Source organism: Cervus elaphus, chromosome 7, assembly GCF_910594005.1.
Source record: "Cervus elaphus chromosome 7, mCerEla1.1, whole genome shotgun sequence".
Lineage (NCBI taxonomy): Eukaryota > Metazoa > Chordata > Mammalia > Artiodactyla > Cervidae > Cervus > Cervus elaphus.
The window spans coordinates 40,246,971-40,268,925 of record NC_057821.1 but is presented as its reverse complement, the minus strand read 5'-3'; the positions used below and the strand labels follow the sequence as shown (position 1 = coordinate 40,268,925).

Sequence of the window (21,955 nt, the reverse complement as noted above, 5' to 3'; positions counted from 1 at the left end):
TATTTTCAAGCTGCCACGGCTGGCAGACAAGAAGAAAAGACAATCTGGGAATCCCAAATTTGGTCCACAGAGCAATAGCAAAAAAAGGCCAAACTAATCATTAAAGCTACTTATGAAGACAATTTATGCAAAAGAGCTGGGTCACTTGAGCAATTAGATTGTGTTCCATATAGTCTTCTGGAATCCGCTTTGAGGGTTTGGTCAGCTCTTGTCAGACTTCTCTGCTTTGGGCATTGTAAAGCAGAAATCACCAGCTATGTTTTTGAAGGGTCACATCCAGATCTATAAATTAGGAAACGATAAGTATAAAGATAAGCTTCCCTGGTGGCTCAGTTGGTAAAGAACCTGCCTGCAATGCAGGAGACCTGGGTTCAATCCCTGGGTTGGGAAGATCCCCTGGAGGAGGGTATGGCAACCCACTCCAATATTCTTGCCTGGAGAATCCCCAGGGACAGAGGAGCCTGGTGGGCTACAGTCCTTAGGATCGCAAAGAGTCAGACACGACTGAGCGATTAAGCACACACAAGCCTAAAGACACTAAGTTACTGGTTTGTAGACTGTGTAAGGTATTCGCAGGCTGTTTTCCAGTTTACAGCTGTTTTTCCTTCTCTGAAGGGACTTTGTTTCTTGTTCTTTTTTCATCTGCTGCCATATTTCACATCTTTCCAGGTCATCCAAGTAACATACAGTGTCCAAGGAGGGTGGGAAGAATGGAGATGAGGACACCATCAGAGATCATTGACAAAACCATGAGATCTGGGTTCTCATTATCTTTCCTCTTGTACGTGTCTTGACTTAGGGAGGTTAGCCTCTCAAGAAAAGTGATCAAAATGTGCCCTACATTTCCTTCATAATTTTGGAAACATCTTTTTATTTTGATGGCGTATAAGTACCCTTGGTATTTTTATGGAAACTTGAAATTCAAGTAGTGTTCTGTTACCAAAGGTGAAATAGAAAATATTCCCTAAATTGACTTTAAAAATTATTAACAAATATATGCTTAAAATATTATGTAGCTCTTCATTGTAATATTTTTTTGACAATTCTGTTTTCTTGGAAAAGCCCCCAGAAATTTTGTTTTCCTTGGCAGAAGTCTCAAAATTATAGGAAGTGATAAGAATAGGAGATTAGAGACTAAAATCACAAATTCACTTTGGTTTATACTCATGTTGCAGAGGATGATCATCCGTTAGTTTATGTGCAATCTTTTTTCTTGAATATGGTTGTCTGCCAATAAAAGTGTGATATAAATATGAATGTAAAATTTGTAAGTACTTATGGAAATTGAAAAATTTGGAAATGTATCAATTTCACCAAGTTCTTAATCAAAGTACATCTTGCAGAAAATAGAAAGAATCTAGTTTTAACATCTAAAATATAAACAACCCTAAATCATGAATTCATGAAGTATTTTTTACTGCTATGATAGCTAGTTTATGTATATGGAAAGTCAGTCTTTAGTTATGAAACTGTAGTTCTTTCTTTTAATCCCTCCCTCTTATTGTGGTATGTGAGAGGCTTATCCTATTTATGTGACATGTGACACAAGATCATTTGAGAATCTTTTTCTTTGGAAAAACTAATAGACAGCATTGGCCAAAAAGTTCCATTATAAAATACTGTGAATTCCTGTAGTTTTAGCAGGTTAATGTAAGTGCATTCGTGACTGAAATGGCTTTATGATTTTTAAATGCTTTTTTTAGTGTGTAATTGGGCACATGTACCTGGAGAGCATTAACTGTAAGCCAGGTGATTAATGAACCAAGCTGGCTCTGAGATGGACAGCGAAAGAGAGAACCTGACCAAGAAATTGAGGACAGTCATCTGTGTGGGCGTGAAGGGGTATTGAGGGGGTGGTCGTAAGGAAAGGGTGTGGAGTGGGCAGGAGAACCCATTAACAGTGCCACTGTGTGTCAGCTGTTCCATTTTCTCGCTTTATCTATGATCTCCACAAAATATTACTATCACTAAGCTGGTTTTATAGAAGAAACATCGTAACTTAATCTCTGTTGTGTGGGCCAGAATCCACCTCTTCCAAGAGACTGTCACAGAATATTTTGATTTTCTTCATCTCTAGCTTTTAAGAAGTCAGTGAAAACACAGACCAAGATGTGGGTTGCCAGGCCTGTTCATGAAGTTGGAGATTACTGTTACCTGTATAAACATTGGCCCTCAGGGTTTCTCCTTACAGAACCTCTGTGCTCTGTAGGGCATTTGATGCTATGGCCCCATCTTAAGCCACCCCAGCAATTCTCTGGCTCTCTTGACCCCACTGTCCTGAGAAGAGCCAGCCACAGCCCCGTTTGGGCCGCCAGGGCCTCCTGTTCATGTGAATCACAACACACCAAACTTCATCTGCAACTGCTATTTTGTGCACTCACCATTCCCACTAGATTATGACTTTCTTAACAACCAAGACGCATGCCTACTTCTTCATCATCCACCCAGTTTCTTTCAAGGTTGCTCTTGGCAAATGTTGAATGGACAAATGAGTCTATTTTAATTCACTTTCCATCTATTGAAGAATTAGGTTCTATTTAGATCAGATCATTTGCTATTACTATTGTTGAACTTGAAAAATCTTAAACTTTAAAAAGTGAAGTTGAAAATTTCCCCAAAAGGGTAATTATTAAGTAGAATATCTTCAACGGAAAATTTTTCTTTGAAGCTGATTTTTTTTTTTTGCTTAAACAGCTATATTTCACTTTTTGTTCAGTTTTTGTCACAAAGACATAAAAGCACCCTATTAGTCCTACTGTCAACAAACTCAACAAAATGGATAATTGGAGTCCTGTTTGTAGATTATTTAAATCCAAAGCTAGACTATCCCCGAATTAACTGGATAACTAAGACAATGGTGTGTGTTGTGGCGGATAGAAGTGGTTGTTTAATTACTCCAGCAAAACAGTGTGGAGATTTCATTTAAGAACTAGAAGTAGTTTCCCTTTCAGAATAAAACCTAAATTCCAAAGTAATAAAATAAGTAATTATTTCAAGTAACATTTAATGAAAAAATTCTGATTCACTTTAGTATATAAATATATTACATGTAATATAATTATATAGAGAGTATACATAACCAAAACTTTACAAGCTTTCCACATGCCCACATACAATGGTTTCATTATTTCATAGTTATCATTCACATATTTAAAGTCAGAGGAAGCAGCTGTTCCCAAGACAGTTGAAATTAATTTAGAGAAAGGGATTTGCAGACATTTTAAAAAGTCTTTGTGCCTCCCTTCCCCGACTCAAAAGTAAATAATCAAGCATCTGCTCTCAAAATTAATCTTAATAGAGCTTTCGAAAGCAGCATTTTTAGGTTATGTGCTGTGTTCTTACAAGATAAATGAACTTTTGTACCCTGAATATAGCCATTTAAAATCATAAATTTGATAGCGAGTACCCCATTACTGGCACCAGTGGGTCCTCAGGAAAAGTGGATGAGCAAGAGTCTAACTGCTAGAACGAGGGCACAGAGTCTGAACAAACCAGCGTCGAGGGTGACTTGCTGCTGAGATGCCAGACTTCTTTATCTCATGGGATAAAGCCCAGCTCCAGAGTTGGCTGTAGGAGCCTGGTCAGCTGCTGAGGCATTGGAGGGATGGAGCGAGTAGCGGAGATAAAAATTAAATTATTACACCACCGCCCAGTACTTCATGTATATTCAAGCCAGAGGCCCACAAGCAACACTTCATACATGTTAGTAGTAGTAGTGTTAGTTGCTCAATCATGTCCGACTTTTTGCGACCCCCTGGGCTGTAGCCTGCTAGGCCTCTTTGTCCATGGACTTCTCTAGGCAAGAATGCTGGAGTGGGTAGCCATTCTCTTCTCCAGGGGATCCTCCCGACCCAGAGATCAAACCTAGGTCTCCCACATTGCAGGCAGATTCTTTACCATTTGAGCCACCAGGGAAGCCCACATATATGTTGGTTAGTAACACATGCCTCTGATTTTTTAATTGATTGACTACTTTTTTTTTTTTTAATACTTGAATATAGCAAAAAGGATTTCCCCTGAAGAAAATTTTAGGATCAAGCAGATATGTGCTTGAATTACATCGCTGCCATTTACCGGCCATTGAATATATGGTCAGCCTTTCTGACTTCCTGCTTTATTTTCTGTTAGAGGGGTAATTTCAATCTTACTAATATTGTGATGACTAAGATTAATCTCATCACAAAGCATAGAGTGTTTCTTCCCAAACTTGTCCGCACACTGGAATCACCTAGGGAGCTTCAGAAAGTACAGAGGCCCATGTTCCGCCTCCCCAGAGTGTTCCTGCTTGGGAATTTCTAGCAGATCCCCAGATGATTCTAAAGTTCAGATAAATCTGGGGACCCTTGACGTTGAACCTGTCCTACACTGAGCATTAAGTGTCTGTTAAATGAGTGGGAACAACCAGGGCCTGGCGAGTGTGAGATTTTCCAGAATTCTTGGCTCCCTTCCCTTCCCTGACCATCTCCCCTGTCTTAAGGGAACACCTGAAGACAGTGTCAGGCTGTGATTCCAGTCGAGGTAGCTGCCACTCATGCCAGGCACAGGAGAGCTCAGACAGCTCTGGTCCCAGATGCATGCAGGAGAAGAGCAGGAGGCAGATAAGTTCATTGTATGGTGCAGCCCAGGGTGAGCCTGCTAAGGGGATGTCTGCTTTGCCTTCGAGGACACTGTACGTGGAAAGCCCTGGGCGCTGCTTGTCACGTCACCCTGAAAACTATAGAGCCTGGGCTGCACCCTCGTTGGAGCCAGAAATGAGCCAGAATGCACAAAGGATAAACCAAAGACAGAGTTTCAACTGGCCCTGAGTTCTCTTGTTTTTTTTGGCTTTTATAGTCAACATTTGTTGCAGTAAATCCTTTGTTTGGTGTTCCCGGGTCAGCCATCCGAATGTATCATAGTTCCAAGAAGTTGAGTATGTGCCTTAATTGGTTTCAGTGTCCTTTAATGGCTCTTGGAGAGAGGCTGTGAATTCTGAGAGCGAGGGAACCATCTAAGTCATTCTAAGATTTAGAAGCCGGTCTCCCCTTTCCACAAAATAGGAGATCTTTAAAGCTTCAGTGTTTCAGATGTGGGGGAGGGGCCTGGCCCTTCACTGGCTGACTGAGTTATGATGTGCTTATGAGTAAAAGTAATACGTTGTAGCTATGAGTGTCTGGAACTGAGGACTGGAATAGTGTTAGATGTGCAAAGCTTGTATTTTATGCTGTTTATGATTCAGAGCAAATTCTCAAATTTCACCCCAGTAACAAAATAGGGAGTATTTAAGATACTGAAAAAAAATTGGTCTGTCTCAAGAACTGTGCAGTTATTTTATACTTGACTCAAGAATCCCAATGGAGTCAGACTGTTCTTCCTGATAAACAAACAAACAAAAGAATCACAAATTACAATTTCAAGAGATGAGAACTCCCAGCCTGCTCAGTTTTGAAGATATTCATTCTCAATAAGAGAAGAACCTCATATTTTCAGGATAATTCTACACTTATTAGGGACTGTATGCATATATATGGAATTTAGAAAGATGGTAACTATAACCCTATATGCAAGACAGAAAAAGAGACACAGATGTATAGAACAGACTTTTGGACTCTATGGGAGAAGGTGAGAGTGGGATGATCGGAGAGAATAGCATTGAAACATGTATATTATCAAGTGTGAAACAGATCACCAGTCCAGGTTGGATGCATGAGACAAATACTCAGGGCTGGTGCACTGGGATGACCCAGAGGGATGGGATGGGGAGGGAGGTGGGAGGGGGGTTCAGGATGGGGAACACATGTAAATCCATGGCTGATTCATATCAATGTATGGCAAAAACCACTACAATATTGTAAAGTAATTAGCCTCCCACTAATAGAAATAAAGGGAAAAAAATAGGGATTATATAAGTACTTTGAAAATAGTGTGGATTTTTCAACTGAAAACTACCACAGGTAAAAATTTCCTGATATTGACACTTTGTAATACTGCCATATTTATGAAAATAAGGATCTGCTGTCTTTGTTAATATTTAGCAGTTATGTTGATGTTTTATATATTGTATTTGGTATTGAAAACATATTAATATAAGTCTCAACCACATTTTCATCACTCTCAATTTTTAAAGTTTCTGATCTTTTAATTGAACTAACTTATCATTCTTTATCACAGGCATACAGCTTTACTCCGGGTTTAAAAATAAAATGGTATATAACACAAGGTTATAGTATATGTGCGTTTCTATCTTACTAGTTTTAAACTCTGTGACAACTTTGTCTATGGGGTCCTTTCAAAACATTGAGACAAATCCCTGTATTTTCTATCAATCACCTTTTAGTGACATCTGAGTTTGTTAGAACTTCATATTGAAAACAAAGATTGAACTTTGCATAGCAGGGAAAAGAAAAAGCATGAGTCTTGATCAGGCAAAAATACAGTTTTCTCTAGTTTACGAACACTTAGCATTAGACGAACCAAACCATCAGAAGGATCCCGGACCCTGATTACCTGCGTGTTTGACAGACATGCTGGTCACATATGGTCCTCACTTGGGGTTCAGTTTGAGGCTTGCATACTTGAAAAACGAGTCCTGGAGAATGTTTCAGTATTTCTTTTTTGAACTGCTCAAAAAGCTAACCACTGAAACTTTTTCACCTCTCTCTCTCATTGGGTGGTTGCAATTCCCAGTGTCCCCAAAAGAATCCTCTTATCAGTTGCACCACTTTTTTCTTGTGATTATCAATTGGCCAAAACCCAGTTTCATTCATATCCCGAGCTTTGGACATGAACCTGTGGCTTTGTTTTCCTGATGCTGGGAAAGATTGAAGGCAGGAGGAGAGGATGAGATGGTTGGATGGCATCACCGACTGGATGGACATGAGTTTGAGCAAGCTCTGGAAGTTGGTGATGGACAGGGAAGCCTGGCATGGTATAGTCCGAGGAGTCACAGAGGGGGACACAACTGAGCAACTGAACTGAGCTGAGCTGGCAAGATCCTGCACATGCAGTTTCTGCGTCATGCTCTGTTCCTGAGACAAACCCCCACTCGGTCCCAGGTCTTCCGAAACAGACCCATGATGCACAGGTGTATTCCTAGGTGCCCTCTGTGAATCTCGAACTCCAATCTCTCACTGACAACAGGTTCTCAGTGATGCTTGCAGAATCTCAGTTCTCAGCAAGGGCATCATTTCAGTAACGTGCTTTCCATCTTCTCTCTCCTGCAGGGTCCGGTCGCATCAACTGCATCAGCGTTGTCTGTCCTCTCCCTTGGGCCTGGCCTTCCTCCACCCCCACCTCCCCCACCTCCTCCAGGGCCACCTCTGCTTTTTGAGAGTGAGGGCATAAAAGAAGCGTCCTCTCCTTCACGCTCAGCTTTATTTGCACAACTTAACCAAGGGGAGGCAATTACGAAAGGTGAGAAAACCGGGACTTGAGGCTGTCTCCCTCCGGCTCCAAGCATACAGATCCCCCAGAGCCCACAGTGATAGATACATCATTCCATCTTAGCCTCCAGTGCACAGGGAACTATGAAATGATGGGCTCAGTGGGCTTCTGGGTGGATCAAAAAGAACTCAAGAGATTCTAGTTTCAAATTGACCAATGCACTGTATCACCACTTCAGCCCCTGACACTCCAACACCAGCTCCAACCAAGACATCAAGATGAAGAATTTAGAACCTCTGTCCTCAAGCAGTGTATGGGCTTGTCAAAGAATTATATCATTGAACTACCTTTGTCTTCACAGTGAATGGTTACTTTTTTTTAATCATACACTTAATAAAGTCATTAGTGACTATGCCAAAGCCTTTGACTGTGTGGATCACAATAAACTGTGGAAAATTCTGAAAGAAAATTCTGAAAGAGATGGGAATACCAGACCACCTGACCCTCTTAAGAAACCTGTATGCAGGTCAGGAAGCAACAGTTAGAACTGGACATGGAACAACAGACTGGTTCCAAATAGGAAAAGGAGTACGTCAAGGCTGTATATTGTCACCCTGCTTATTTAACTTCTGTGCAGAGTATCTCATGAGAAATGCTGGGCTGGAAGAAGCACAAGCTGGAATCAAGATTGCCGGGAGAAATATCAATAACCTCAGATATGCAGCTGACACCACCCTTATGGCAGAAAGTGAAGAAGAATTGAAGAGCCTCTTGATGAAAGTGAAAGAGGAGAGTGAAAAAGTTGGCTTAAAGCTCAACATTCAGAAAACTAAGATCATGACATCCTGTCCCATCACTTCATGGCAAATAGATCGGGAAACAGTGGAAACAGTGGCAGACTTTATTTTTGGAGGCTCCAAAATCACTGCAGATGGTGATTGCAGCCATGCAGTTAAAAGACACTTACTCCTTGGAAGGAAAGTCATGACCAACCTAGACAGCATATTAAAAAGTAGAGTCATTACTTTGTCAACAAAGGTCCGTCTAGTCAAAGCTATGGTTTTTCCAGTAGTCACATATGGATGTGAGAGTTGGACTATAAAGAAAGCTGAGTGCCGAAGAATGATGCTTTTGAACTGTGGTGTTGGAGAAGACTCTTGAGAGTCCCTTGGACTGCAAGGAGATCCAACCAATCCATCCTAAAGGAAATCAGTCCTTGGTGTTCATTGGAAGGACTAATGTTGAAGCTGAAACTCCAGTACTTTGGCCACCTGATGCGAAGAGCTGACTGATTTGAAAAGACTCTGATGCTGGGAAAGATTGAAGGCAGGAGGAGAAGGGGACAACAGAGGATGAGATGATTGGGGATGGCATCACTGACTCAATGGACATGAGTTTGGGTAAACTCCGGGAGTCGGTGATGGACAGGGAGGCTTGGCGTGCTGCGGTTCGTGGGGTCACAAAGAATCAGACACAACTGAGCGGCTGAACTGAACTGAATAAAGTCATGTTGCCAAAAACCTTATGCAAATATATTTTTGTTTTATATGGGCAATAGGAATTATGGTATAAGTGTTCTATGTGCTGGGGTGGGAGCTAAAGACCAAAAGATTGAACTATTTCTCTGGCTCCAACTGGCTGCGTTGTCCCCTCATCTGTAAAGGAAGAGAATGAATTTATAACCATTGAATCGATTCTGACGTATGTTTGCTGAAATGCCCTAACTTTTTAGACTATATCTAGGGCATGACTTGGCCACAACAGAAGTAAATCATTGAATTCTTTCTGGTGAGGTAGCTTTTTGCATAATTTTATCTATCATCTTATCTCCTTCAAAAGAAGTTCCTCCAATTAAAAACTACTTAACAGTGCTTATATCAACTCTAAACATATGCAGGTCTCAGACTCTGCATACTAACCTTGAGAAAATACTCAACTGTTAAAATAGCATTACCAAAAATTCTTAGGCCATTTACATCATGTTGATCCAAAAAGTCAGGGACATTTCCCTTTGCATATGATGTAAAGAAATGTGCCTCTGTGTTACCTTCCCAGGACTCCGGCATGTTACAGATGAACAGAAGACATACAAGAATCCCAACCTACGGGCTCATGGAGGACAATCTCCATCTCCTACCAAAAGCCACACTCCAGGCCCCAAGTCTCCCCAGTCTCATCCTCCTAAGAAACATGCTCCTGTGTTACAGCTAGAAGGGAAGAAATGGAGAGTGGTGAGTAAAGCCCTTTAACTTTATTCCTGATATACTCCAATGAAAGGAGCAATGGCTAAACTGTTTGCCAGGGTCTTAAGGATTTCTAAGGCTTACCAGGTGGTGCTAGAAAGAACCTGCTTGCTAATGCAGGCAGTGTAAGAGACCTGGGTTTGATCCCTGAGTCGAAAAGATCCCTTGCAAGAAGGCATGGCAACTCACTGCAGTATTTTCCTGGAGAATCCCATGGACAGAGGAGCCTGGCAGGCTACAGCTCATGGGGTCACAGAGTCAGACATGACTGAAGCAACTTAGCAGTAGCACTAAGGATTTCTAAATGAAAATACAGAGACACAAGTCACTGGCTAGAATAGAAACCAGGGCCTTTCTGAATGCTTCCGTGAGTGTTTTTTGGTTTTCATTATTCTCATGCATTTTTTTCTTCAACTTCTTCAAAATTATTCTTTAAACTGTGGTAAAGTGCATGTGACACAAAATTTACCCTCTTAACATTGAAGTGTACAGGTCAGTGGCGTTAAGTACCATCAGACTGCAGTGTGGCCATCACCACCATCCACCCACAGAACTCTCTTCATCTGTTGGAACTGAAGCTCTGCACACCTTGAACAGTAATTCCCCACTGCCCCTCTCTTCAGCCCCTGGCAACCCCCTTTCTGCTTTCTGTCTCTGTGAGTCTGACTCCTCTGTCAGTGAGCTTTTAATCTCGGCCCCATCTGCTGTAGGATCTACTGTAGGATGTTTCATTCTGTTCCACTGACCAAGGCACTGATACAACCTACCGAGTCACCCACCACTTTCACCGTTGTCTGAGCAGGACAGGACACTTGTGTGTGGATGGAAGCTGGTACCCCCTCCTGTCAATCCAGTGTGAAAATGTTAGTTACTCAGTCGTGTCAGACTCTTTGCAGGCCCATGGACTATAGTCCATGGAAGGAATTCTCCAGTCAAGAATGCTAGAGTGGGTAGCCATTCCCTTCTCCAGGAGATCTTCCCAACCCAGGGGTCGAACCCAGGTCTTCTATTTTGCAAGTGGATTCTTTTCCATCTGAGCCATCAGGGAAACCCTGCCAATCCAGGGGGCTTCCCTAAAGGTGGAGGAACACAGTCCCCAGAAAGGTTGTTGTGGTCTGAGAATACACTGGGACTTGGACCACTGCTAATCTATTTACCCAACTCCTATTTGCAGATATTGCTATAGCATCAACTCCAGACTCAGCATCTGGACTTAACCAAAAGCTCTCACATCCCTGGTCCAGCCCCCACCCACTAGCCAGGGTGCCTGATGCCTGACTGTTCACAAATGGACCCTGACGCCCCCCACTTCCAAGTAATCATTCCCAACATCACAGAGACAAAGGCAGGCCTGTGGTTTAGTCTCTAAGAAAATGGTTCCTAAAGAAAGAACATACTGAGAAGCTCTAATTGGTGAATGCTCCACAGTAGTTTCAGTATGCAGTGGACTTCATTTATCTATCTGTCCTTATATTTCATATTTGCCTGTGTTTTAATTTTAGGAGTACCAAGAGGACAGGAATGACCTTGTGATTTCAGAGACTGAACTGAGACAGGTGGCATACATTTTCAAGTGCGGCAAGTCTACTCTGCAGATAAAAGGGAAAATAAATTCCATTATAATTGGTAGGGCAGAACTATGGATCTGTACTCATTATGATAAATTGCTTTGTATAAATATGCTGTCTGTATTTAGGAGATTGTTTTGTTATGTTTTGTTTTCCTAGACAACTGTAAGAAGTTTGGCCTGGTGTTTGACACTGTGGTGGGCATTGTGGAAGTGATCAACTCCAAGGACATTCAAATGCAGGTAAGTGGTCCTTTCAGCCTTGCCCAGCCACCACCAGACCACCCCGTCTGTTTACAAGGGGCCCTCCATGTCCAGCTAGAAAACTCTTACTGTTTTTTCTCTAGATACAGCTTTGTCTTCAGCTCCTCTCTGAAGCCCTCTCTTACTTCTTGGACAGTGTTAATTCCCTCTTTTCACCCTCTTATAACCCACCCTGTTTTGCACAGTAATTACAAGTTTACCACTTCTATTTCAGGAACAGCTACTTAATCTTTACAGCTCCAGAAATCTGCACAATACCTGCACACAGTAGGTGTTCAGTAAATGTTTGATGAGTGAGTGATTGGAATGAATCAACTAATAAATGAACCAAAATAGTAAGAGATTCTCTTTGCATAATAGTACCCTGCCAAAGAGGATGTTTTTCCCTCAGGAAAAAAATGATTCTGGATAAAGTTTTCCTGAAGAGTCAATGAGATTATCAGCAAAACAAGCTGGAAAGTAGGATTGGAATTGAATTTGCAAAACAGAAGAAAATCTGCACTGTTTAAGCAATTTTAATTTAGCCAAATGGGATTTTATAATATGCCCAAAGCTAAATGACTTCTTACTTTGGCCAACTGTAACTACTGTCTTTGATTATACCCTTTTCATATTGTTAATCACCCCTTATTATCTGATGTTTCCTGATAATGTTTGTTAAACTTGGCTTCCAGTTTTATAGATTGTTCTCTTTGGCTATACTAGGCTTTTCACCACTGCCTCTTTTAACTCGAGTAGTATATTCAATAGTTGGCACATATGTGGAGATATATTTTAGGACCCTCCATGCAGAGAAAAAATATCTAATCTCTACCTCATACCATACATGAAAAGTGAAGTCCTAATTGTGAAAAGAAATACTTTTAAACTTTGAGAATAAAATATAGAAGAAAAGGACAAATGAATTTAACCTCATTAAAATATTTGTGTTCAACAGAAGACATCAGATGCAAAGCTAAAAGACAAGGCATGGATTGAAGAAAGATACTTGCAATGCAGGTTATCTAAAAGGATTTATAACCAGAATTTATAAAGTTAGCACAAATCAAATAGAAGAAAGCTAACAACCCAGTAGAAAAGTGGGCAAAGACTATTAAGGCAGTTCAGAGGAGGAAAAACTGAAGTGTTTGATAAACACATGAAAATATGCATAACCTGCCTAATAGAAGAAGAAATGCAGATTAATTGGTTATGTCCTCTTATACTCGTCAGTTTTGAATTCAGACTGTGCTTACTTTGCAAAGTGCTTGTGAGCTGAAACTCATGCATATTGGAACTGTGCAGTTTGAGGACTGCCTATATATTAAAAAGTCTCCTGGTATAAAAGTTGTTATGAGAATCCTGATAACACCAGTGTTGAGAGAGCAAAGCTATTACACTCACCGTGCAGAGAAATTGACACCATCTAATAAAGTCAAAGACAGTCATAGCCTGTAACTGAGCAATTTCACTCTTGGGCGTGTGCACCTAAGAAGCTCCAATACGTATATTGATGAGACATGTAAAACTGTTTATTGCAATATTATTCATAATGGCAATAAAACCCAGAACAATTTAAATGTCCAACAGCTGGTAAGTAAACAGATAAATCTACCTAATAGAGTACTGTACAATAGTTAAAATAATTGAATACACTTACATGTTTAAAAACAGGGAAATCTCAAAAGCAACCTTGAATGATAAAGGCAAATTACAGAACAACAGGCACTGTATAATGTGTCCCTTTATATAAAGATCAAAAACATGCAAAACAATATGTACATGTTAAATATACTAATGCAGGCTTGAGTTCACCTCAGGAGACAAACCTGCTGTGAACTGTAAACACAAAATTCAGAAGAGTAAGTCAGTCTATGGAGGGAAGAAGGGAGAACAGGGAGATGGTGGATGGTATAGAGGGGGTTTCAACTATAGTATAAGATTATAGCCCTAAAAATAAGGCAAATAAGCCAAAAAGTTAAATTCTGATAAAGCTGTTTAACAGACATATATATATATATACACACACACACATTTATTTGTTTTATTATTCTTTGTGTGCTCCCATGTTTGAAATATATCCTAGTTTTTTCAAGGCTATGAGCCTTAAAATAATCTGGAAAGATGAACCATGGTTATCTGTCCAAGAGGGATAGAAACTTGGCAGCCTGGCTCAGAAACAAGAGAGAGACATTTTACTGAACACTTCTCAAACTTCTCGACGTTCAAACCAAGTGAATTTCATTACCTATTTAAAACATTTAATAAACTATTTTAAAAGGGCCTGGACACAATGAAGACGGAAAGCAGATTAGTGCAGGCTGCCTGGCAATGAGGACAAATTGACTATAAATGGGCAATGGGGATATTTGGGGGATGATGGAAATATTCTAAAACTGAATTGAAGTGACGGTTGTACAAATTTACTGAGTACCATTAAACTGTACACTTAAAGCAGGTGAATTTTATGTTTGCACATTTACTTCTATAATGCTGTTTAAAAGATTCCAAGGGGATTTCCCTGGTGGTCCAGTGGCTAAGACTCCGTGCTCCCAATGCAGGGAGCCCAGGTTCGATCCCTGGTCAGGAAACTAGATCCCACATGCTGCAACCAAGAATTCACATGATGCAGTTAAAGATCCTGAATGCCAGGCTTCCATGGTGACTTAGTGGTGAGAAATCTGCCTGCTAATGCAGAAGACATGGGTTCAATCCCTGACCTGGAAAGATACAACATGCAGAGGTGCAGCTGAGTCCATGTGCCAGAACTTTTGATGAACCTGTGCTCTAGCGACCAGGACCCACAACTGCTGAGCCAGTGTGCTGCAACTGCTGAAACTCATACAGCCTAGAGCCTGTACTCTGCAACAAGTGAAGCCGCCACAACGAGAAGCCTGAGCACCACATCTAGAGAGTAGCCCCTGCTCGCTGCAACTAGAGAAAGCTTGCGAACAGCAACGAAGACCCAGCACAGTAAAAAAATAAATAACTTTTTTAAAAAAGATCCTGAATGCCACAACTAAGACCTGGCACAGCCACATTAATTAATTTTAAAAGACTGAAAGGAAGAAAAGGACATGGATTCATGTGATTTAGTTCAGTTATTCTGTTTTTTTGGCAAACTGTCCCAGAAAAAAAAATAGTACAAATTGTGGGAGAGAGAAGAGACTAAGATATTATGTGGAAATTTTTATAGAGAAATAAATTGAAGAAAAAGAAAGTTAATACAGATACATGCATTAAATGCTACAGCATTGGCCTGGGCAAGGTCACATATCACCTGTCACTCAACAGAGAAGCTACTTGTTAGCCCAGTTCTCCTGATAAGAAACAATCTCTGTTCTCAAAATGTTTACAGACTACAAGGGATAAAAGGCATAGATTGTATGTAATTTACTCTAAGGAAATACTGACTAAAATGCTGTGGAAATGGCAGTTCTTATCCTATCAGGACTATTTTTTAAAAGTTGTACTGTTTTTCAGATTTTTCACAGATCTTCTAGCATTTTTAAAGTAATACAGTGATACATAAACAAAAATAAAATGTCTTTGCATACTGTGCTATCCTCATGTGACCCCACTCTGTCTCATAAACGAATTGCCCAAGACACACTGACAAATTACTTGCATTCCCTTTGCTTGCCAGGTATTCATACAGTTCTGGGCAGTATGGAAATGCTCTCCATCATTATAAAATAAATCTAGAAATTGTCAAAACATTACTGCTGACACATTCTTGATATATAGATATAGGTATTATTTTATTTAATTTATGGCAAAGACTTGTTGCTTAGCTGACCTTAAACTACCTCTGCCTTTTATTTTTTCCCTCACTGTGGCTCAGTTCCAACTCAGTGTCCAGTTTCTACGGGGAGAGGAGAAAACAGAGCAGTGTAGTGACCTGGCCAGGCTCCCCAAAGGAATTCTTTACATCACCTGCACCATCACAAGCCTTGCTCTTTAATTTGCAACCCAGTCTTTTCTTCATGGTGAAAGAGGAGATGTTTTTATCACTTCAATTACCATTACAAGAAGGAAAATTATAGAGCTGTAATATGGTCTTTGGGGGAACGGTCTGTCCCTGTAGAGATTTGGGTGTGGTGGCAGTGGGGGGAGGCGGTGGTGGTGGCTATGTCTGAAAACGGGACTGTAAAAAAGAAATTTTAAACTGATCAGAATTTTTATAGCACTTGATATTTGTAATAATACAAAGAACCACCTCCTCTTGTGTATGATACTATTTACCCATACAATGAGTAGCCTGAACCAAGTCTCCAGTTTGGGCTCCTGAAATGAATACATTTCAAAATACTTAGACACTCATTATCTCATTTAAGCTCCGCATTCAGCCAGTGTGATTTTTATCTAGCAAAGGACTTACGTGAGAAGAATTGTAGTGATTTTTACTTATTCTTTCTTAGATTCGGGAAAAAATCTACTCATTTACAGAATAATTTACTCTTAAAGGACACTATTCATGTGTGTTTTCATCCAAGTTTCCTAGAGATGTGTCAAAACTAAAATTTTAAGCACATAAAAGCAAAAGCATCTTGTTTCTTTTATCATGAAATCAAATATATGCTTCATTTCCACTAATAGGGTTGTGAAACGTCTTCTGAACATTTAGCTGCTGTTTTCAAATTTGTCCCTTTGTTTTGTGTCAGGAAAGAGACCCTGAGGTTTGAGAATCCCCTTGTGTGGTCCTTTCATTCTGACCCCAAATGACACCCACTAATTCACCTTGGAGACACTGTCGTCAACCAGCCTCCCCAGCCCTGACCTAGCTATTCCTAACGCTTGCTTAGGCCTGTGGACTGTACTTATTTGGGGATTTTGGAATTTCTATTTATTTGCTTTGGCCCTAGATTTTTTTTTCTATTTCAGGTAATGGGGAAAGTGCCAACAATTTCCATTAATAAGACAGAAGGCTGCCACATATACCTCAGTGAAGATGCGTTAGACTGTGAGATTGTGAGTGCCAAGTCATCTGAAATGAATATACTTATCCCTCAGGATGGTGATTATGTAAGTACCTCTTAGAAGACTGTAAAGAATTTTTCGTGATTAACATGCTTAGAGACTGATTAGTCACCTACCAACCTTTGAGCTTCCTTTGTAGAAAAATTGCAGTTAAGAAAGGAACTCAAGAGAATGGCCTTTCACATGTCGGCTCCCCTGTTAGTTTCTTGACTGTGCCCAGTCCTGGATTTGTGGTTCTCAAAGCAGTTTCCTAATAATTACCTTAATGGGCTAGCTTTCATCAAACAGTAAGGGCCCTCGTGGCTCAGATGGTAAGAATCTGCCTGCAATGCAGGAGACCTGGACTCAATCCCTGAGTCAGGAAGATCCCCTGGAAAAGGAAATGGCAACTGACTCCCATATTCTTGCCTGGAGAATCCCATGGACAGAGGAGCCTGGCAAGCCACAATCCACGGGGTTGCAAAGAGTCAGACACGACTGAGCAACTAACACATCATCATCATCAAATAGTATACCAGGTGTCTGAGCTCATTTTAGTAGACTAATTATTTTCCTTTGGTATGATGGGGCACAGGCTTCCTGGTGGCTCAGATGATAAATAATCTGCCTACAATGCAGGAAACCTGGGTTCAATCCCTGGGTCGGGAAGATCTCCTCGAGAAGGGAATGGCAGTGCACTCCAGTATTCTTGCCTGGAGAATTCCATGGACAGAGGAGCCTGGCGGGCTACAGTTCATGGGGTCACAAAGAGTCGGACACGACTGAGGGACTGACACATGGTGGGGGCAAAAGGAAAGAAGGAGAAGTGCTTTGGGGGCAAGCAGAGGGAAAGGAGGTAATAATAAGTGAACCTGTTTGTACGGTGGTTCTCAAACCCAGCATGAGAACCAGCAGGTCGATTCTTGGTCAGGGAACTAAGATTCCACTTTCCACGTGGCACAGTCAATTAAAAAAAAAAAATCAGTTGGGAAACATGATGAAAATAGCAGGTCCCAAACTTTGCACCCAGAGGTTAGAATCAGGAGGCTTGGAATGGGGTCTAGGAATCTGTGGTTTTAATATATCCCAGATGATTCTGATGCCATCAGCCCATCCAATGGCCTTCTGAGAAACACTCACCTAAGCCACCCGGTATTTTCCTTGTCTCTTCTCCTCAGCAAAGCAGTTTCTAAAAGATGCAAGTATATAGTCTCACACTGAAAAGGAAGTATAAACAAATACACTTTTGGCGTCACACAGTGCTGGGGACTTGCTGGTTGTTGCCATTTGGTAGCAAGTTATTAATATTTCTTCCTACTAGTCTTTGCTTCTTGAAAGAGAAATAAATCCAGAGATCATTCCCTCTGGTTCAAGGAATGCAGTGAACCAGGGAAGGGTGGGATAAAACGTAACTTAGCCAGGCACACCTTTGAAAGGGGAGCCCTCACAACCCCAGCAGCCTGTGGGTCAGTCACCGGTGATCTACACAGCAGTCAGCGCTTGGGTTAATGTCTTTAAGCGGACAATGAGATTGCTGCCATGTCTTCAGTAAGCCCTTCTCAGGCACACACCATGTACTGCTGCCCAGAATTCATTATTTAAGTCTGAAAAGCAAAACTGCAAGCATTGGGCCATGCTACATGAGGTAGTTAAGACTGCCTAACCCTGAGCTAGAAAGCATCTCGTCTCGGGCTCTCCACCTGAAAAAGCTACTGAAGAGTTGAAGCCAATACAAAGCAGCTTCAGAAGAAGGAAGCCAAAAACTAGGGAGACTCCTGGCCTTTGCAGCTGTCTAAGCAGAAGACTCAGCTGCAGGGGAAGTGGACCTGCTAAGAAAAGCTGTGAGGGTTTGCACGAGCACTCCAGGCTAATTAAACTAGAACCTCTGGGTGTGGTACCCTGACATCTGTCTTGGTTAAAGCTTCCTCGGTGATTCCAATGTGGAGCCAAGATTGAGATCCAGTGACCTAAAGGATGAGTAGGGCTCAAAACCTAAGCTTTCATGCTGAAAATGTAGTCTCCCCTCAATAGGTGGATCATCTGTGCCCTCAGCTCGTGGGCCCACCGTGCCCTTTCCTGTTGGAGGTAGTAGGGAGCAATAGAGGTCCTGCGGTGGGCATGGTAACCTGGGAGTGGATGGTGGGCATGACTCATCCGAAAGAAATCAGTCTCCCAGAGAAGATCTGTCATCCCGTTGCTATCACGGCACTGCCAAGAAAGATGGGGAACAGCTGTAGTACAGTTACTATCAAATAGGCGCCTTCACTCTGGAGCATTCTCCACCTGGCTTGGTGCTTAAGAGCAAACACCAAGCCTGGTTTACCCATGAAGAGCCCCAGAAGGGGTGTTGGACACACACACACACACACACACACACACACACACACACACACTTATTCAGACTCTAACTTCTTTGCTTCACGGTAAGACTCCACTGCAGGAAATTCCTTGGTGGGTCCAGTGGTTAAGACTCAGTGCCTTCACTGTAATGGGTCCACTTTCCATCCCTGGCCAGTGAACTAAGATCCCACAAGCCAAGGAATTGTTGAGTCGATAAGTCGTGTCTGACTCTTTGCAGCCCCATGAACTGCAGGCACAGCAGGCTTCCCTGTCCTTTGCTATCTCCCAGAGTTTGCTCAAATTCATGTCCGAGGAGAGCAGCCGAAAAAGAAAAAGACAAGACTCCATTCCAAATTTCACTCGAGAATTCACCGATCATGACAGGGCTTTCCCTTTAAAGTAAATAAATAAATAGCTTCTTAAAAAAGAAACAGCTGGATCCTACGTCAAGGAAGCTGTGTGTCCATGTGTGTTTTCCACTGAAACATCACATCTCACCAACAGATGAGCACAGGCACCAGCCCTTCAAACGGTGGTTTGTACAGGAAGTCCAGGGAGGCCACAAACCAGAAGCAAGGAGACTGCTCCTCACCTTCCTTTTTTGCTCTCTTCTGTAATGACTGGGGACTCACTCTCTAGGGAAAGGAGAGACCCCCAAGCTAATTTTATTTTGTCTATTCTGCAATTTTTAATGCTTTTTAAAAAAGTCATGTGGTTTTTTAGGCTCACGAAGCTTGAGGGGTCTTAGTTCCCCGACCAGGGGTCGAACCAGCACCCCCTGCAATGGAAACCCAGAATCCTAACCACTGGCATGCTGATTCACTTCAGTCATGTCCAACTCTGCGACCCCATGGACTGTAGCCCCCCAGGCTCCTCTGTCCATGGGATTCTCTAGGCAAGAATCCTGGAGTGGGCTGCCATGCCCTCCTCCAGGGGATCATGTCTCTCATGTCTCTTATGTCTCCTGCCTTGGCAGGCAGGTTCTTTACCACTTAGCGCCACCTGGGAAGCCCCCCAGCCACTGGGCCACAAGGGAATTCCCTATTCTGCATTTTTCTTTGTGTATGTGTGAGTGTGTGACGGAGGGGGGAGGATATGGTGTGCAGTGTATCTGGGTGGCACGTGTGCGTGTATTTCCCAATGGAAAGAGTAGGAAAGCAGGATGTATAACAAATGTATATGCAACTTGCAGCACATTTTTATATTTCATCAAAGAGTAGATAGACATAACACCGGGACAAAGCCCTTATCAGTGTGACTGGGGACCAGCAGCCTCAGCATCCCCTGGGTACTTGTTGGAAATGTAGACTGTCATCCTATGTCCCAGATCTACTGAATCAGAGTCTGCCTTTCAACAAGGTCCCCAGTTGATGGCTGTGCATGTTTTAGTCTGGTGCAGAGTCATGGGTAAGAGAGGATGTCTAAGGTTTGAACTCTGTCTGCTCAGAGGCTTGACCTCTCAGGCCTCTGTTTCCTGTAGGTGGCATTTCAGTAATATCTAGTTCTTAGTCATCTTGTCAGAGAAGGCAATGGTAGCCCACTCCAGTACTCTCGCCTGGAAAATACCATGGACTGAGGAGCCTGGTAGGCTGCAGTCCATGGGATTGCTAAGAGTTGGACACGACTGAGCGACTTCACTTTCACTTTTCCTTTCATGCATTGGCGAAGGAAATGGCAACCCACTCCAGTGTTCTTGCCTGGAGAATCCCAGGGACAGAGGAGCCTGGTGGGCTGCCGTCTATGGGGTCGCACAGAGCCGGACACGACTGAAGCGACTTAGCAGCTGCAGCAGCAGTGTTCTTGTAGAGATTAACTTGAGTTCACTCATACCTGGTGTCCCACAGAACACCTGGTTCTTAGTAAGTTCTGGCATTAATGAGGATGCTGGCAGGCAGTCACAGAGCTGTCATATGACCATGCAGGTTTGGGTTCTCTAAAATGTCTTTGTCCACCATGTAACAGGGCTTCCCTGGTGCCTCCTGCCAATGCAGGAGAAGCAGGTTTGATCCTTGGGTGGGGAAGATTGCCTGGAGAAGGAAATGGCAAACCAGTCCAGTATTCTGGCCTGGGAAATCCCATGAACAGAAGAACAGTCCCATGGGCTGGCGGGCTGCAGTCCATGGGGTTGCAAAGAGTCAGACACACCCGAGTGACTGAGCATGACACCAATCAGCCATCAGTCAATTTGCAAAGCCTTGGTTTAAATAATCTTGCTCTTATTGCTTTTTTCCAGAGAGAATTTCCTGTTCCGGAACAGTTCAAGACAGCCTGGGATGGAGCCAAGCTAATTACTGAACCTACAGAAATCATGGTTTCCGAGAGACCACCAAAGCCCCTGACCTGAATCCCCAGCCCAACATGAAAAAAAACAAAACAAAAAAAAAACAAAAAACAGCAGCATTAAGGACCCAGAAGTTGCAGTAGCACCTACTGCTTTAGTTTTGGCCTCCAACAATTCTGTGCTGTAGAAACAGCGTCATTTCTGGCACACCTCTGAGGGCTTTTTGAAATATTTAACATTTCTTCATGATTTGCCTTTGTGTGTGATTTGAGTTCCACATGATGACTTGTGAGCATTACATATTTAAAGGAAAAAAAAAAGAGAGAATTCTGTTCCCCTCATATCATTTTCACAGTAGCTGAGAGGTAAAGGTACCGCGTGACTCACTGTTACACCTGTGTTTAATTGCTAGTTGAAAAATAAAACCTTTGAGAATCTAAGATGTACATTTTTATCTTTTAGACAATTTCCATATATATAGTAGTAGTAGTATACTCTAAAAAGCTACAATTTCTGTTTTCTTATTTTTACCACCTTTATCAGCATGAATACTCTGTCAGCCTGAATACATATTTGTTTTAAAAACATAAAGTTCCATGCTAAGAACCATATCCAGTTTCTTGGTCCTTGAAAAGACCTGCATTCTTTACAGTTACCAAAAACCTAAAGTAAACTCTAATGATTCATCTTAAATATTTTTCTGCCATGTCACTTGGGAAACTTTTACTTCTCTGCATAAGACTTTTATGCAAAAACATTGATAGCAAGAAGCAGGGGTTTTTTTGTTTTTTGTTTTTTTGCTCTCTAATACCTCAGAATTTTGCTCTAGGAACAAGCTCAGTGGTTGTTTTCCAATTTTGAACCTGTGAAATATCAGATGCCTTGTAAGTGATGTCTTTAACGTTTTATTATACACTTTCTTCTTTTCCTCTTGCCAGACTTGCTAACCAGTCTCAAAAA

At 41.8% G+C, this 21,955-nt stretch overlaps 1 protein-coding gene across 2 annotated transcripts in view; it reads left to right on the top strand.

Moving 5' to 3' along the window:
* Window positions 1–21,435, top strand: part of CAP2 (cyclase associated actin cytoskeleton regulatory protein 2) — a 127,764-nt gene extending 106,329 nt beyond the window's left edge. For both annotated transcript variants that reach the window (XM_043908463.1, XM_043908464.1), the window contains 6 exons: window positions 7,203–7,392; window positions 9,418–9,593; window positions 11,108–11,231; window positions 11,333–11,415; window positions 16,300–16,440; window positions 20,948–21,435. In XM_043908463.1, coding sequence (XP_043764398.1) covers window positions 7,203–7,392; window positions 9,418–9,593; window positions 11,108–11,231; window positions 11,333–11,415; window positions 16,300–16,440; window positions 20,948–21,058 — 825 coding nt within the window. In that variant the 3' untranslated portion in view covers window positions 21,059–21,435. The remainder of the gene's footprint in view (window positions 1–7,202; window positions 7,393–9,417; window positions 9,594–11,107; window positions 11,232–11,332; window positions 11,416–16,299; window positions 16,441–20,947) is intronic.
* The last annotated feature ends 520 nt before the right edge of the window (window positions 21,436–21,955 follow it).